Genomic DNA, 19,732 nt, shown 5'->3' with positions numbered 1-19,732 from the left:
CATATAAGTAGCAGTATACAGATGGAGCAGGTTATATTTAGGAATACATATGTACATATAAATATGCATGCAACAATAATTATTGTAAAAAGAAGCCATAAATTTGAAAGGAATTAAGAAAGGGATGATGAGAGGGCTGAGGGAACAAAAGGAGTGGATAAATGATGTCTCAGCAATAAAATATAAGAAAATACAGTATAAGAAAAAAATTAAATAAAACATTTAATAATTTGTTATAATTGCCATTTAGGCTATTGAACCTGAAGCATTGCCCTGTTATAGAATTGTTTTATGTATTTGTTTATTTCACAAATGCAAATTTTTAAATCTTATATTTAATTTTCTCATGTTTAATTTGAAATTTATTTTTCATGGTTCTAGGGATATAAAATATGTCAAACAATAACTCTACTACTGAGCTATAAATCCATTTATAGTGTGGTTCATATTCAAATAAGAAGATTGTAAAGTTCCCCCCCCCAATTAATCAAAGAGGAATATTTCACCTTCATACTCATGAGTTGTGATGTCCGTATTTGTTCTGTAATAATAAAGAATGTAGGGGGAATAAGGAGAGAATTTTGGACAATGAAATTACAGTCCATCTTAGCACTCAGTAACCTAATAAGAAACATGTACATTCATCCCTAAATAAACTATATAGTCCATGAGACTATGGTCATATCTTGAAAATAATACCAAACACAGATTTCCTTACAACTTCAAATCTACTCAAGTTTTTAAACAAAACCTATTATAATTCTTCATTTTCAATTGATTTCAGGAGGTATGTTTTTTATTGATGATGGTCTGAATTTCTACCCAGAAAGTTCTTCTTTAAAAACTAGTTACTGAGAGACTTTCCTAAATTTTCGTCTGCCAGGCATGATACTAGTAGCTGCTCTTAATGATAACTGCGTGTCTCATAGATCGTGAATGCTTCATGCCTCATTCTCAAATCCATTGACTTTAATTTTTCTAACCATCAGAATGTGGGTATTTCACTAAAGATAATTGATATGCTCACAACCTTCAAAAACTAAACTTTATATTGCCAAATTCTTTTCCTACCTGACCTTTTCAATTGATAGTTCCTAACATATTTGCATTTCACTATCTTGAAATTATTTTTAACATTTACTATTCTGCAGCTTTAAAATTTTTGTCTACTATGTGAATCTGTACTAATACAATTTTCATTTCTTAAGTTTATTTTTATCTAATTTTCCTTCTCTGTAATGATGTCATTTGCCCATATATTTGTTATTTGCCAGGTTTCAGACAGTATACTTTTTCTTTTTGATACACATATGACTTCTTCTAACATGTCTCAGGCTTGTTTATTGAATTTTTAAGTCCAGAGTATTTTGTGGTTGTTGGCTTTTGAATAATAGTACCTGGTCAAGAAAATTAGAGTCAGTCAGTAGTTGTGAGTGAGTGGATAAGAGTCAGTCAATCGGATGGTGAAGAAGAGTGAAGGCAGTACAAGGTGAAAAGTAATTCCTGCCTTTTAACAAGTTGGGAGTTCAGGACATGTGAAATAGAGAGCTGCCTGCCATCATCACATTTGGGCTTATAAATTATTGTTGGAATAATAACTTCATTGATCAAATTTCTCACTTTTCCAAGGATTGATGCTAACTGGCAGAACTCAAAGACATTGTTTGCTAGCAAGAAGTTCTAGGAAAGGTGGCTGCCAGGCTCCCTTTAAATTTCAAGAAAGTTTTTAGAAGAGAAAGATATAATTGACTTGACAGATTTTCGCTTGAATATCTTCTTTTAATTTTCATTTCTATTCCCTAAAAGCAGCTCTTCTTGGATAGAATGTTCTTCTAAACTATTCTAAATTCTACTTATTGGTAGATCTCAAACATGTCAGAAATTAAGTTTATACAATGTACAGATTGCTAGGTATTTAAAGTTAACATACAAAGCTTTTGTAATATCAAATTGTGGAAATAGTAATCACTCCTTTTTTACTCTAGCCAAAAAAAACTATATTGTGTTTTATGCTAATTACAAACAAGAGATATTTCTTTGAAATCTCTCTTGGAGAACTTTGTATTATATAATACACCTTTAGTCAGTACTTCCTTCATTGCCTGCTTAATTTCAGCATTTAAAGAATGAAGGAAATGCCAAATGTGCCTGCTCAGTGGTTTTGAGGACATGTAACCGTATGGAACGTTCTTGCTCTTCTAGGTAATTTACTTATTTTCTACTCACATTTGCATTAAGTAAATTATGCACTAAGAATAAAGTTAAAGTTGATAGGTCATCTGATTATTTTTCATGGTTAGCATCGCCAATAACATGTTTGTAACTAAATTACAGAATCTAAATAGAATAATTTGTAGTACATTCATAAAGCTAGTATACAAGCAAAGGCATTAAAAATTAGCCCTTGCCTGTCTCTAATGAGAACCTGACATTTGGAATGGTTATGTTTTCTGGGCATTATTGAATCATTTCAAGCAACAAAACTGGAAGGCTAAGTGAATCCAAATATATTTGAAGTTTTCCCTTGGGATAATAAACATTTCTGCAGTAGAATTTTTAGCAAATAAAATGAGAAGAGGAAATGGCAAAAGATCATTTAACCGAGTCGTATCATTTAATGACTGTAAACACTGGACATCTACCAAGTCAGTTCTTGACAAAAATACAATCCACCAAAATGCTATGAATCATTATTAGAAAAAGCACATGTGTCATTTTTACTGAATAAAAATAACTACGAATGAAAGACCTAAAAGACTTTTTAATGAAGCTTACTTTTAAGGATGGAAGTTAGACGAGTTCATCAAACATGATGATACTAACTAGAACCAAGTTGATGTCTGATAATACTTTGCAAAACGAAGAAAGAATTCAACTTCTCAAGCCCTAAGTGACTAATGTTTCTCCTTGAGAAGAAATTAATGACCTTACCTTCTGGTCTAATCTTTAAACTTTAGAAAGAAATGGTACTTCTCCTGAACCATATCTGTACACACTATATGAAACTCAGCTATGCCTTCATAGATTTCTCCCGAGAGACATGCCAACCATTGAACTGTTTTGTCTGAAACACCTGCCAGTTTGCCTCTTCGCTTCTCAACCTTCATTTAGAGCATTGTATCTCAGCATGTGGCTCACAGCCCTCCACAGGGTCAAATATAAGTTCTGCACATCAGATATTTACATTATAACAACAATAAAATTACAATTATGAAGTAGTAACAAAATTATGCTTGGGGTCGCTATAACATGAAGAACTCTATTAAAAGGTCACAGTGTGAGGAGTTTGAGAACTACTAAATTAGAGAAAGAGGTTCTTACTGAGGAAGAACAAGAGTAATTGGCAGTCATTACTTTGAAGAGAAGGTAATACAATGAAAAAGGTAGATTCTGGAAACAGGAGGAATGGAATAGTGATTGAACTTGCTAATGGTAATTCTGGCTGCACCGAGTTTGATACATGAATGCTTTTGCATTCAAGAAGCAAAGTACAGTTGATAGAAAAACTTACTGGAGAAAGAGAGTCTCCCAAAATAAATGACCAATTTTTGACCATTCTAAGACATGAAGAATAAGCAGATACAGCCATGGAATGGTGCATTCTTCCAAAAATCTCATGTGTCATGAAGAATTCTCACTACATGTGTATGTATGTATGTATATATAATTTATTTATAGCTTTAAATTAGTAAGACAATTTCACTGCCATTTTAATATTGTATATTAAAAACTATTAATGGCTGTGCCAAAATCTTTCATTCTAGGCACTTAGGAATCCCAGAAATCCTTGATTTCCTTTTTTTTTACTTTTTAAAAAGAATTATCTATGATTGCTGCACATTATATTATATATTTATGTTCTCCCTTACTAATGAAGGTCAATTTTAATTCTGGCATACTATGATGGTGTGAGGCTAATTCATAATTATTTAATAATAAATTATTAAAATTTTGATTTTGAGATTAAAGGTAGACAAATTTCTTCCAGGCCTCCCAAGGAAGTTTCAATTCTAGTAAAAGCATCATATGTGACTACTAATGCTGCTTCTCATGTCCTCCAACCTTGAGGAGGTCCAAGTGGTAGCTATACTGTGACCTTGTAACAACATATTGGAAGACACAAATGAGTCTCCAAAGATGATATGCATTGGTTAGGATGAAACAAAAATTGTGGTTGATCATGTTGAACACTTCAATGTAGATCTCGTTCTTCTTGCATTTTTATATGATATAAAGAAACCCTAGCTTTTTAGTTTAAACCAGAATTAGTTTTCCATTACTTGAAGTTAAAAGTTGATTTGCTAGTTTAAGTGAGTGTGAATTTATTATTTGAACAGGTGAAGTAAAATGCATTGTGTGTCCTTTAAAAACATATTGATCATTTGTCTTAGCCAAATATAATGATACTTAAAATCCAAATAGTCTAAGTAGTAGCCCTAAATAAACAAAACCAATAATGGGATAGAAAGTGACTATTAACAGATAAAGGTATCAACATGCTCTTTTTCTGCTCAAAGACAAATAGTGAGGTGAAATGAGCATCTGAGAATAATCCGGGTGTAATGTCTGCTTGAATAATTTTGCGATGTTCTTCTAGTAATGTTTTTGTATCCTATTACCTTTGCTAGGAATATATCATACCATTATTTCTGTGAATTATGACCTATGTCTTTATTACTACCATGTTTATGAAGCCTCACTAGAGCTTTGATAGTCACATTACCTTCTCCTATTTTTATTATCTCTGTGTGAATACTGCATTACACTTCAGAAACAATTTGCAATAATTGTAAAGGATACATGCATACCAAATGGCTGTGAAACTGGTTTTAGACATTACTAGATAAAAAGATTTAATCATCAAAGCAAGGTCTTCCACTTTTCTTATATATTTAACTCTTTAAGTACATTTTTTTAAATTCACAAATTGTTTATTTCTTCCAAACAATTAAGGGATTTATTTATTTTTATATTATTTGTATAGGTGTTTTGCCTGCATGCGATGCTGTGGTACAGTTTTCAAGGAGGTCAGAAGTAGGCATCAGATCCGCTGGAACAGTAGTTACAGATTGTGGTTAACCAGAATGTTGGTGTTGGGAATTAAACCTGGGTCCTTTGTAAGAGGAGCAAGTGTTCTTAACTGTGAGCCATTTCTCCAGCCTCACTTCTAAACACCTTTTTCTTTTATATTTAATATGTTTCCTGTTTGAAACTTATTCAGGTATCGAACTGTTTTATTAAGTCAATATTCAGACTACATCTTAATTTCCCATGTAGATGTAAAAAGGTATAATTCAACTGAAATTCACAATGATATATTAAAAAGAAATCGTTTTGTAGTTCTATGCAAAATTTGTTTGCAATGAATTTTTAAAAGAAAGCAATTGACAAATATTATAGAAGTTGTACATTTTTCAAAGCATTAATATATTCGCTATCTCTGACACAGAGGTTTAGGATAAGTAAACATCAGTGGGGAAAGGTTTGAAATGTATCTTGTGGTTCAATAGTTCAACTGATGCTCAGGGAAATTAGATCATTCCTTAAAAAGAGTGTGTGGGGGGTGGGCATAGGGAAGATGAAAGAAAAAAATGTCTAAGTGAATATACGTGACATAGGTGAAAAATTGTAAGTGGATACTGTTCCTTGGTTTCCTGGCCATCCAGACCCAAATAATCACACAGACTGTATTAATTACAATACTGTTTGGCCAACAGCTCAAGTATATTTCTAGCTAGCTCTTATATCTTAAATTACCCATTTCTATTATTTCATATTTACCATGAGACTGGTAGTTTGTTATCTCTTCTTGGGCAGCTACATGGCATCTCCTTGACCCAACCTACTCTCTCTATATATATCTCTGTTCAAATTTCCCACCTGGCTTTACTCTGCTAACCCATTGGCTGAAACAGCTTTATTCACTATCTAGTAAAAACAGCACATATACAGAAAGACATCCCACATCAAAAAATGAACTATACACAAATAGATAGATAAAAAGATATAGATGGAGAATAGTAACAAAGTTATTTTCATACAGAATAAAACTATGTTAAATTTCATGTAGAAATACAGAATTATTGATATTGTTAACCCCAGAAGTAACAATTAGGAATAAATATAAGTGTTGACAATTTATTTTTAAAAAAATACTTACTGGTGTAGACAAGTTGGAAGCCTTCATCTGTCCCTTCAGAGTCAGAGTTAAACTCTAGCCAAAGCTGATTCGATGTGCTACTGAGTGTCAGTCCTCTCATAGATGCACCCGTAAAGGCACCCAAGAGATGTGTTGTTTTGTCCTTTCCATCATAAATCTGCAAGATAAATTAAAATACTAATGTGGTCAAAGTGCCCAATTCCCAAGTATGTATGTATATCTATGAAGAGCAGGGACTATCTGCATTGTCTCTACCTGGATATTAGTGGAGAACAACCAAAGAAACGAGTTTCAAAAATCAGAAATTTAGAATACACATGGATAATTCTTTTTTTTTTGTATAATTCTTAAGTTAAAAAATTAGCAAACTCTAAGAAACTCCAAGAAACGCTTAAACTACTCTGTAAATTGGTTTCTAAGATAGCAACACATTAAATGACATATAATTTAAGGTTTAAAGCACCTAATTTAAAAGTAGTTTACAGAGTTGGTTCATAGTCATTTTGTTTATTTTTTTGTTTTTTTGTTTTGCTACTTTCTCAGTTAATCAAACACACTTTTCTTAGCACAAAACTAGTAAAAGTATAATTACTTCAGCACAGTTTTTGCAATTTTATTCTTTTTGTTGATTTGTTTCACTTTTGAGATTTTAAAAATATTAAGCCAATGATGGCACACACTTTTTATCTGACTACCCTGGAGAAGAGGCAAGAAACTTTTTGAGTTGTAGGCTAGTCTGGTCTACCTAGCTAGTTCTGGTAGTTCTAGGACACCCAGGGTTATATAGAGAAACCCTGTGTGGAAAAAAAAATACATCAAACAAAGGGCATATAGTTCATAGGTAGAATATTTACATATAATATTTCTGTATTAGTCTTAATCAAAAATGTAAAAGTAGCATAAAAGAATAAAATAAAGATAAAAATTTGAAAGTGTCCTTAGTGATTATGAATATTAAGTAAACAAGATAGATTTGTGACAAAATTGATAAGTTTCACATTCTTCCTTCATGCTCTTGAAGGTTTACCATATTACATTCCTCTTTGCTTTTCTCTGAGCTAAGATTATGAAAATATGATCACAATGTGATATTTTATTAGATGTGTCTATCTGTATGGTGTATTGTCTTGTGCTATGCTGGATTTAAGAAATAACGTTATGTGATAGTTCCGATGAGAATGGCCAATACTGGTAGAACTGTTGGGGGAAGAATTTGTAGGTGTGTCCTTTTTGTAGTATTTATGTCATGGGGGTGGACTTTGAGTTTTAAAATGACTCACAGTGTTCAGAGTTTCCCTACCTCATCTCTGTGACTCACGATTCTGTCTCAAGGTCTCATGGTATGAGCTACCAGACACTGCTCCAATGTCACGTCTGCCTACTGTCATGCCCCCTTCCATAACTTATCCTTAGGAAGTATGTGCCAAATAGACTCTTCTATAATTTGCTTTGGTCACAGTTTATAATCATAGCAATAGAATATTTATTATTACCCCTTTGTAATATATCATATAATTTCAAAAATACACAATTTTAATTTGATACTTATCATTTACTAGGTTTTAAAATTAAGGTTATGGTAATACTAAAAAGTAAAGTTTTCTTTGTTTATCTGATTCAGTAAAAATAGTTTGAGTTTTAGGTCAAGCACAAATATTAGGGTAGGTGACAGTGATAAATGAAGGATTTCGGTTGGGTAAACAAAAGGAATGTTTTTGCATAAACAGGTCTAAAGGTAGCTTTCTATTTATCAGAGAAGCACATCTCCTAAGGCAGTTTTTATTTATTAAGAACATCCTTTAATTAGACCCAAATTCAACTACTCTGGGCAAGGGCATCTAGTTCTCAGTCAATATGAACCACCTGAATCAGTTTAAAGACCCGTCCTGCTGTCAATTGAAGTTTGCCAGTTTTCCTTCCATGTTGTTGCTCTCTCCATCCCTCAGGAGAGAGCCTCAGCAGCCTGAGGTCCAGAAGGAAAAATCTGTCAGCCCATGGAGTGGTCTGGTTTGGCAGTCTCAGTGTGGCCTTGTTTACAGCACCTTGGTAATCTGCAGACTCAAGACTTGCTTCATACCTTAAAGGGGCTCGGAAGATTTGGGTTCTTTAAATTTAAATTTTCAGTTTTTTTTTCCTCGACCTGGAATGTTTCACTTTTCACACTCTTCATTTTTTCTTATAGGACTTGTGGCTGCATCTTTCCTTTGTATTGTGCTCCATCTTCCAATGAAACTCTGTTACTAACAACTAGGTTGTCTGCAGTGACTAGGGTCTTTTCATATTTTTACTGACATTTTGAAATTTAAAATCATTGGTGAAACTATTAAAAGCCCTTTTCTGACAAAGAGGTTACACCATTTATACTCAAAAGATTCCTCACTAATTGGAAAATTATCTTCAAATTTAACTAGTCTCTTTAATGTAGTTCTTCAACTTTAAACAGGTTAACTGTGTTAACTAAAGCCTGGTCTTTATCTCAGCTACTGAATTTATTGAAGAACAAATTTATTTATTTCTAGCTTCCTGAAGTTTTAATTTTTAAATTATTTAAGTTTTGTTGTGTATTTTGTTTTTGTTTGTTTGTTTGTTTTGTTGAAAGGGTGGCTACCTGGAAAATCGCTGTGGAGATTAGGTCTGCCCTTGCCTATTGAGCACTGGAATAAATGTATGCATCATTAACCCATTTTTAGGTTTTAAATATTCTTGCTGCTAACCTAACCTTGAAGACTGTAAAGAAAACAAAGGCAAGTTTTAATTTACATCCTTTACAAATGGAGCTTTTCAAAATTGACTGGATCCATAAGAAATTCTTTTTTAACCACATTAACCTAAGGTTTTCCTACACAGAAATTCAGAATTCTGCTGTAGGAAGGACCTTTCTGCTCTCTGCATCTGTGACGAATGCACTCTATAACCTTCCATGCCCCCTGTCCGCTCTTAAGGTTTATTTACATTTTAAATTCCACAGAAGGGGACATAAGGAATAAGAAAGAGAAAATGAGGAAGAAGATATGAAAACTCAACTCAGCAGGGCTGAATAACTGTGAATAAGTAACAGTGGTTTCTATTTCTGTCAGTAACAAAAAGCATGTATTTTCCTACAGTTCATTAGTATTATATGGAAGGCTGTGTGGACAGAGATTATGAAATTATCAGGAGACAATTTGGACCCTCCCCAGGAGAATCCAATTCATATAAATAATTTTCTATTATACTTCTCAGCAGAAGTTTATCTATCTTAACCAAAACTAAATCAAATATTGAAATTTATTCAGAAATTAATTTTGTTTGGTTTTTTGATTCTGTACAACACAACTTTTCATTTCTTAAGGACACTAATCACCAGGACTAAAGACATAGTGCTTACTGTAAAACATAACTATCTCTGTGAGTTTTCAGTGTTCAACATTTTGTCTTCTTCTGAATGTATTACTTTAATGATGCTATGAACTACATAGCTTTAAGTCCGTTGTTTACTACTACGTATTCACAATCAAACTATCTTGCTCAGTAGTTCTGTGGATTTTATTTGTGAAAATACTGTTAAGGTAGTCACAGATATTTTCCATTAATAACCCCTGCTTCTAAGCAATGTATAATTTAATTGTTACCAAAGATACTGTTTTAAATATAAAGATTTTTTTTAGATTAAATTAAATCTTGGTCATGTGTCTGAACTCTCAATTTGTCAGATGTTCCAAATAAATAGGAAATAAAAACTGAACAATTACACTTGGGCAGTGGGGATAAAACGATCAGAAGTTTAAGGCAGGCTGGGCTCTATGACCCTCTTTCAAAAAGTAAAGCCAATAAACCAAATAAAACAACTAATAGTCTTAAATGAAGAAATAAAAAAAAATATTTCTTGAGATTTGCTTTCAATTCATTCTCAAATTGCCCTAGTACTGTTTCCTAAGGTTGCACTAGTACTGAAAAAAAAAGACTTAATAATAGAATAATAGACAGCGCCAGCCTTTACTTTGTATATTTTCATTATTTTTGTACATAATTGATAACCAAGTAACCCACCACAACTTCAACTCTGTGTTACAGATGTACATAACTTTATAAAAATCCTAAGACATCATTTTAGAATGAAGAACTTTATTAAAATTTAGCCCATTATTGGCTGTCACGATACAGAAATATGTTTTATTAGTATTAACTATATATATACTAGTTTTTCTAAATTTTAAGCAAGAAACATAGCTTCCTTTAAGCATAAAAACTTTATGACACTTTTTTTCAAAACATATTTTACAATGTTATATTTGAAAAAGAACATTTTTGGGGAAAATGATCTTAGCTTCAACTGAGAGTAATGAGCAGTCACAAAACCCCTCAAGTCACTGTTGATTTAGCAATATAGAATCAGATGGTAGAAAGAAAATGGCCTAAGAACTTTATAACATGAAATTTGAATATCCAGGTATGAAATTTAATTATTTAAAAGTGATTCCTGTCATTTTAAAAAGTCTGACAAACTTTTTAGGAGAGGGGTAGATAAATATTTAAGGCCTGTTGGGTCCTTAGTGTCCTTAGTACCTCTTGTTTGGTCTTCTTTTTGCAGCAAAAAAGGCAGGTAATATGAAAATAAGTGAACATGGCTTTTTTCCAATAATATTTTATTTACAAAACCAGATGTTATCTAGGAGTGATGGGACATGCTTGTAGTTCAAGTTTTTCAGGTGGTTGGACACAGGAGGGAACATTTGAATTCAAATATTCAAAGCAAGTCTAGGCAAACATAAGGACACTCCGGACCCCTCATCTCTTCCATAAAAACAAACAACCAAATAAGGCTACCAGTATTTTTTCCAATTTGGTGCTGGGCTCTCATTTCTTATATCTGATTTCACAGGATTATAGCATACACTTTGCAAAAGTAATAAAATATGCAATATTCATTAGTACAAATTACATGCAACATTTATTCTTCTAGAACACTTTTATTGTTTTTGACAAATCTTTCTACAAGTAAATTTTGATTACAACTGAAAATTAGTCACAGTTAGGAAATATTTATATATACATACATATATATAATATTCTCTAATATATATGAGTGATATATCTATTATATATTTCTAACAAGAGGACAGTGTTAAAAATAGAACATGGTTTTATTGAAACCTTATTATTTGATAAGAAAAATAAGGAATGATATTACCAAACTTAGTGCAGTCTTGAAACAAGTAAAGATATTTCCGAGACATGTGAAGCTATTTATGATATCATGCCCGAGATACAGTCTATTCATCAACAGTCAAGGCTGCTTGATTAAGGAAACAACAAGCGTGGCCAGACTTTGTGGTGGGTAATGCATGCAATTTTCTGTAAAATTACTGTTCTATGGCCAATATCAAAGTGGTGTCATTTGAATATGGTTTTGGGAAAAGACACTATTACAGAGAATGTTTGCTATGAGATTGTAAGCACAATAACCTTGTCAAGGGCAAATTATCTTAAGGGTTTATTTTACCAGTCATAACAGTGTTCCATTTCTATGCTAGTCTCAGGAACACTCTGTTCCAAGAAGTAGAGTAGGTCTATTGAAAGCAATATATATTGGAAGAAATGAAAACTAAGAAGATTCAGATCAGATTGGTCAAAATAACCGAAATAATGATTCGTTAAGACCAGGTCTCTTCTTTTGATTGAGACAAAGGGACTCTCAACATCATTTTGGTTGAATCTAACCTTAATGAGAAATTTAGAAGTTATCTCAAATCTACATTTTCACAAAGTACCAGTGAATGAATTCCTTTCAGTGTGAAACTTCAGCTTGCATGAATCCACATGAATTTTTGCCAGTCTTGTCAAGACTTCTTTAAGAAGCTTGTTCTCAAGGAATACTCTTCAAATTTTTATGCAATACTTTAAGAACACTAGTCGTTATTAGGGAAGTACATATTATATTTATCATTTTTCTTTTAAAAATAAGTTAACCGTAAGTTTTAAATTGTAATTTTATCACAATCTTATTTGTAATGCAATTTTATAGATACATTTAATTAATAACTATATTTAATAATCATCTGTATATTTTACAGGAAGTCCTCATGATACTCCCCAACGCTCATTCATAAAATAATTAGAATTTGAAAACCATACAGTATTGGTAATAAAGGCAGTAGATAACTGTTCTACTTATATCTAAAATGATGTTCATAATAAGGGTTGAAGAGATGTCAGTTGTTGCTAAGATATTTGTCATTTAAGAACGAGGACCTAGGATGGTCATACACCTTAATCCCCAGTGCTAGGATGTGGTGAAAAAAATTAAAGCTTGTAGCTTCTTGCCTAGACAGTCTACTAATAGCTGATCTAAAGGGTCAATTAGAGAGAGAGATTGTCTAAATAAATAAATTAATGTATGTTTGTGTCTGTGTATATAACCATGTATATACATACATATATAGTACATACTATATGCAATTTGTGTACATGCAATATGAATACGATATATGTAATTATACAATGTACATAATTTCATGAAATTTATATGAAACATAATAGTATGTTTTCTGTGTTTTTTTTTCAGATATCCTGGTATTAGTTATTGGTTTCCTCAATCTGTTCTTTGCTCTAACTTCCCCTCCCTCATTCTAGCAAACCTGAGCTACTCTTCATAGAGAATAATGTTACTCTTTAAGTTGTAACCAGTCTAATTAAAAAAGTCCACTGCCAGGTTTGCGAGATGTCAACTGGTCAAAGGTATTTCAGAGACATCCTGGAGCAATACAGGGTATTGTCATTGCTCTTGCTCACCTGTCAGAGCTTATTGGTAAGATCCTGTTACGGAAGACACCATATACATTTTCTATAAGACATTACTAAGTCAAAAATCTTTTCTATCTACTCCCTAGTTAGTTATCATCGTACTGAAAGGATTCTCTGCAAGCTGCTAGGGGAAAATGTTATCACTAGTCTTATCCATGCTGGAGTCTCTGAGGAATAGCAGTAGTGGTGAGGTAATTTCATGGTTGCCCGGGCAGTGGGAGTTTACGCCTTTAATCCCAGTGCTCTGGAAGCAGAGAAGGGATCTCTGAATTTGACTCCAGCCTGAACTACAGAGTGAGCTCCAGGACAACCAGCACTATACTGAGAAACCCTGCCTCAACCCTTCCCCACAGAATGGACTGGGCAAAAATTAAAGAGAGGAAGCAAATATGATCAAAATACTTTTCCGGAAATTCTCAAAAGATAAAAATGATTTGTAAAAACAAATAATATCAAAGTGATTGAAGAAGATACAGCCATTGACCTTAAAAGATTTATTGGCATATTTGTTCTTTGATGACCAACATTTCTTGAGTTCTTTGTATATTTTGGAGATCAGACCACTGTGTGATGTGGAGTTTGTGAAGATCTTTTTCCATTCTGTAGGCTGTCATTTTGTCTTGTTGACCGTGTCTTTTGCTTTATAGAAGCTTTTCAGTTTCAGGAGGTCCCATTTATTAATTGTTTTTCTCAGTGTCTGGGGTAATATTTAGAAAGTGTGGTCAGCTATGTTCATAGCAGCATTGTTTGTCATAGCCAAAACCTGGAAACAATCTAAATGTCCCATCAACTGAAGAATGGATAAGGAAAATGTAGTATATTTACACAATGGAGTACTACCTCATTTCTGCATTAATATATTTCACTCTTAGCCTACAATAATCACCTGCAAACGCAGAATGCAAGTATTATTTATTTATTTGAGGTGCTGAGAATCTGACTGATGTCCTCATGAGTGCTGATAGTAATTTGAGCTATCCTGCCTGCCAGGAAATGTAAATCATTTAAACAGGAAAATCTGAACAATGAATTGGAGCTGGAAGGTTGGAGACAGTGAATTTCTGGCATACACAAAACAGGAGTGCATTTATTAGCCCTAATTAAACTAAGTATTAGATATATTATTGAACTTCAAAGCTTTTCTCATAAATCTATATACATCTTACACATTGGAAATTACCCAATATTAATAAAGGAAATAGTTTTTATAAAAGAAGTGACCAATAAGTTAATATTCATAGGTTTAGCAAATCCTTCTCCTGCTTTCATTGTGGGAAATGTAGTTTTGCTTCAAAATTGTAAAAATGGAAATATTTTCAAATACCTGTATTGCTTAAAAAATGTTGAGGATAAAAATATGAATATTTTTCAGCTGTTTCAATTTAATTTTGCAGACATAGTATATATTGTTATAATCCATATATGGCAAAACATTTGTATTACAAAAAGCAAATCAGTAACAATTTAAACATTCACTTGGAAAACATGTATTATAAATATATTCTGTAACAGGATATTTCACTATTTCAGTATTTTTATGCAAACAATTTAACACCAAATATTATGATTTAAGTATTGTTTTCTAAATAGAACACTGATTTTTTTCAGTTTATATATACACAAAAGTGATTTGTATTATTATTTAGGAAGTTCTTTACATACAAATAAAGAATAGGTATCAAAGCCATCATTTTCAAAAATAGCTGATCTTGTCATATAAATCAAGTTACTATTTTGATTTTTCCTAATGAAGTGGTCATTCATGTGTTAGTTTTTAAAAAAAATATGTAATATTGATTGAATGTGATACTTTGCAATAAAGTTTCCTTGTTTTTATTATAGTGAAACAAATATTTAAATATCATAACATTTATGATTTCTTACCACAAAAAAATCTCTGGAGGCAAATATCGCTTCAATTAAAGTAACAATAGGACTGGTATTCATGAAAGGTTGAATGAATTTACATTTTATTAAGTGTACAAATGAATGTAAACATTTTTAGATAAGCATAAAAAGTGGTCAAAGGGCAGCACATTCGTCCACTTACCTTCAGAACATCTCCTTGTGCCAAGTGAAAGGTTCTGGCTGAAATATTGATGCCCTTTCCTGCTTGAACCTGGAGACTGTAAATGCATTCATGGTTGTTCTCATAGTTGAGTGGGTAATTTGGGGAAAGCAGAATTCCTTCATTATTTGTTGCAGATGCACCGCATTCCGCTGCAGGTAAAACAGAATATTGAAGCACTGTTTAATAGAAGGCATTAGGTTTTCCAAATAATTCTGTTTATGGAGTGTAAATGCTTTGTGTTTTACCCAGATCCTAATAGGAGGTTATGTGCAGAAAAATTTTGTGCTCAAGAGGACCTACGTGTCTCTCAAATGATGGAGGGGAAGAAGGAACTGGTGCCCTGAAGATGATACATCTATGTGTGGGAATTTATAGCAGCTGTCACCAAATAGTATCACCAAATAGTACACATAATAGTAAAATGCAAATTTCTTCAGTAGGTCACTTCCATTTGCGCATTTCTTATAAATGCATTAAAATAATTTCTGTTTCGGAATTCAATTTTATCTTCTTTAATTTGCCTTTAAAAGTTTTTAAATGATTGTCTCCTTCCAATAATCAACATTCCTTCCTTTCAAGTAATTCAATGACAAGACTACATTTTTAATAGTTACACAATAGTTGTCTAGAAATGCATAATAAGAGATATTTAGTAGAGCTTGAACCATACAACTTTTCTTAGTGTAAGGCATTTCCACAATACATTATAGAGAATTGCTGATCCTCTGGGTTACGTGGTGTATACTCTACATGCCAAATTTGAGGAAATGGAACAAGATTTCTTACTATATTAAACTAGAGGACTTGCAGCAATATTACAGAATTGAACAAGTCTGTACTTTTAAAATACACTTTAGAAATCTTTGTCTTGGGTTTTCTACCTTATTTAGTTGCTGACTTCACTATCATACCTTAGGGTTGATTTGAATGTTCACAATTAACTAAAATCAAACAAGCAAGCCATAATTGTCAGGAATAAGAATTTAAAATAATAATTTCTGGGAACAGTATAAGATGAAGACAACAAGATGAAAGACAATCAAATGCTTTACTTTTAAATGCTTAAACATGAAAAAAAAAAACAAGAGAAAAACACACAAATGAAGAACTGAAACTGTCCAGAAGAAGCAGAATAAAAGTAACAAGTGTGAAACAATAAAAATAAATGCTGAGTGTTTACAATAACTGGCCAGGAGGAGAGGCTACATCACAGCGTTTTTACAATGTGCTTGAAGTTGGAGACAAAGAAAAGCTATTTCCTATATTGTTTGCAATGACATTTATTTCAATAATATCGTATGCATCCATAGTAGCCCAATGAGCTTACAAATGAAGAGATAACACAACAAAACTTTAAAACAACATGGTTGTGATGTGGCAAGATATTTTGTCTCCCTGAGTTAACTCTTGCTTAATTCTAGTGTTCCAAGTAGTATTGGAGTCAGGCCACTCTGAGCTAAGGAGAGCATGCATTAGGTGAGCACCACATACAGACGTGCATCCTCATAGAGAAGATTTCTCGACCGTTTCAATGTGCTTCATCTCATGCTCTACCTTATTAGAAGATTTGTGTCCTTGTGGAGACCTAAAGTCTGCCTGTGTTTGTGTGTGTGTGTATGTGTGTTTTTGTCCATATTATACATAAACGTATATCTATATAATACTAAAAATTTAGTCCTTTGTAGGCACACAAAATCCCAAGAAACTAATCATTATGAACAATTTGTGTATATAAAGTATATTTGGCTTTATACCACATATATTAGAAAATGAACCCTGCCATACTTTTCTTGCACTGAATTGAAGAACTATCCCAAAGATTAAAGCATATTTATTTTTTAAAAGCCAGCATCCTTTCCAATGTTAATGAAGAATAAACTCTAACATTTCCTTTATTTAATCTCAATTTAAGGTTGTCAATTTAAATTCCATAAATTAAAAATAGCAAAAAGACATGATTTTTTGAATATTATGGAAATGATTTTAGAAAAAAATGGACTTTTCTTGACCTTTATAAACTATACAAATTATCGATACATCTTCTAGCCTAAACATGATTTGTTGATGATTTCTGTAGAAAAAAATCTCTATTTATATAACACATTTCACTTTAGTATACTTACAAATGCATTTGACTTGCACAACAAAAATCTAGCACATTGATAAATATAGCTGCAGCTGGACTGGTGCAGAAGAGAGATATGTGCAGACGTCTGGTGACAAGGGTGACTGCTACAGTGATAAGCTCACTAAGCAGCAAATCCCATAGAATATCAATTTTTTTGCTTACAAAAAAGCAGGGAAGCCCTTGCATCATTAATCTCCATTACTCTGGTAGAAAAATCTGGGCGCTATCTATTTTAAATACACAGTTTCATATTTTTTGCCTAAACCAGCAAAGGATTTTTGGGAATTCAGTTGCAAAATAGGAAAAAAAGTTTGTGTTCAAAAAAGTTATTTTTTTAAAATTTTTGTCTTTTATGGTAATCATTTGTTTCAAGATACACAACAATTTCTCAGAAACTAATTATTTTATGAGGCTCCTATGAATTGTAATACATTAATGCATTGATAATTTTTAAAGAATATTTTAATAGGCTTTCTAGATAGATACATCTGCACTAATACTGTATTTGTTCAATTTTTAGACAATTACAAAATTTCTCTCAAATTCTTTAATACTTTGATTATTAAATGAATTTAGAGGGTATAAACACATATTATGTATTTAATGATAATCTGAGAATTGTATTTCTTCATTTAGATATTTAGTTTTCTATTGTTGTGTAGACAATGGTAGGGCTAATGGAAAATAATGCAAATTGTACATTTGAAACTGTTATGTGTGTAACTTCTTTTAACAGTATATCAGTGCTGTGTGATAACAGTTTTGTACACTGTAAAAAATTCTTACTTGTATTGATTTAATAAAATGCTAATTAAGAAGTAACCAGGCAGGAAGTATAGATGGGACAACCAGACTAAGACAATTCTGGGATAAGGAAAGGATAGACCCAGTCACCACCAGACACAGAGGAAGCTAGGTGAAAATGCCTCACTGAGAAAAGGTACCAGCCACATGGCTAAACATAGATAAGAATTATGGGTTAATTTAAGTTGTAAGAGCTAGTTAGAAATAAGCCTGAACTAATAGGCCAAAGATTTTATAATTAATATAAGCCTCTATGTGTTTCTTTGGGACTGAATGGTTGAGGGACTGGGTGGGACAAAAACTTTCATCAACTATTAAGGAGTGTAAAAAACAATTTCTATTATTCTATGAGAATTTGTGTTTTTTTTCTTTTAATTTATTCTTCTCTTATGCATTACAACTAAATAGCAGTTTTCGCTCCTTGCAGTCACCCACCCCTCCCATCTCTCCCAGCCCCACTGCTTCTCTGTCTTGTTTTGTTTTTAGAAAAGAACAAGCCAGTTGGATGGTATTGTGCACACCTTTAATCCCAGCACCTGGAAGGCAGAGGTAGAAGGATCTCTGTGAGTTCAAAGTTTGGCTGGTCTACAAAAGTGAGTTCCAGGATAGCCTGAACTGTTATACAGAGAAATCTTGTCTTGAAAATTTAAAACAAAACAAAAACAAATAAAAAAGCAAGGAAGGAAGGAAGGGAGGGAGGGAGAGAGAGAGAGAGAGAGAGAGAGAGAGAGAGAGAGAGAGAGAGAGAGAAAGAGAGTGAGAGAATGAGAGAAAGAAAGAAAGAAAGAAAGAAAGAAAGAAAGAAAGAAAGAAAGAAAGAAAGAAGAGAAGAGCAGTACTCCCAGAGATATCAACCGAACCCTACATAACACAATGCATTAAAATTAGAACTAGGCACAGACCAACAAATAAGGACTGGATGGAGCCACCAATAGGAGGAAAAGGCTTAAAAGTCCCCTGGCCACACAATAACCTAAACCAGAAACATACAGAATAAAAAGAAATGAATATTAGAAAGCTGCAAAGGAAAAGAAGCCAGTAACATATAAGTTAGACCTATTAGAATTAAACCCAATTTCTCGATGGAGACTCTAAAAATAAGAAATGCTTAGACACTTGACTGTCCTACAGACTGTAAGAGACCACAAATGACAGCCCAGACTACGATTCCCATTAAAAATTTCAATCACTGTAGATGGAGAAAGCAAGATATTCCATGATAAAGTCAAATTTAAACATTTCCATCTACAAATCCTTCCCCACAGAAAACACTAGAAAGAAACTCTATCCAAAGGAGGCTAACTACACCCATAGAAATATAGAAAAAAAAACACATATTAGCAAAACCAAAAGAAAGAGGTACACACACACACACACACCATCTCCATCACCACCAAAATAATAATTATTGGTCATTGATATTTCTCAACATTAATGGACACAATTCTCCAATAAAAAGACTCAGACTAACAGAATAAATGTGAAAAAAAATCTATCCTTTTGTGGCATACAAGAAACACACCTCCATATCAAAAATAAATATTACCTCAGAGTAAAGGTTGGAAAAATGATTTTCCAAAAAATATACCTAGGAAATAAGCTGGAGTAGACATTCTAATATCTAACAAAATAGTATTCAAAACTAATCAGAATGTAGTATCAAAAACACAACATACTCATCAAGTCAAAAATCTACCAAGAGGACATTGCACTTCTTAACATCTATGTTCAAAACACAAGCACACTCAAGTTTTTAAAAGAAACATTACTAAAGCTTAAATCACAT

At 32.5% G+C, this 19,732-nt stretch overlaps 1 protein-coding gene across 1 annotated transcript in view; it reads right to left on the bottom strand.

Annotated features, from left to right (window-relative positions):
- Window positions 1-19,732, bottom strand: part of Csmd3 (CUB and Sushi multiple domains 3) — a 944,903-nt gene that overhangs the window by 278,137 nt on the left and 647,034 nt on the right. Inside the window, exons 23-24 of the mRNA XM_075961035.1 lie at window positions 14,994-15,163; window positions 6,161-6,317 (exon numbers count right to left, since the gene is read on the bottom strand). Of these exons, the coding sequence (XP_075817150.1) occupies window positions 6,161-6,317; window positions 14,994-15,163 (327 nt within the window). The remainder of the gene's footprint in view (window positions 1-6,160; window positions 6,318-14,993; window positions 15,164-19,732) is intronic.

This window comes from Microtus pennsylvanicus, chromosome 2 (assembly GCF_037038515.1).
Source record: "Microtus pennsylvanicus isolate mMicPen1 chromosome 2, mMicPen1.hap1, whole genome shotgun sequence".
NCBI lineage: Eukaryota > Metazoa > Chordata > Mammalia > Rodentia > Cricetidae > Microtus > Microtus pennsylvanicus.
The sequence above is the reverse complement of the archived record's forward strand: the minus strand, read 5'-3'. Positions and strand labels throughout refer to the sequence as shown.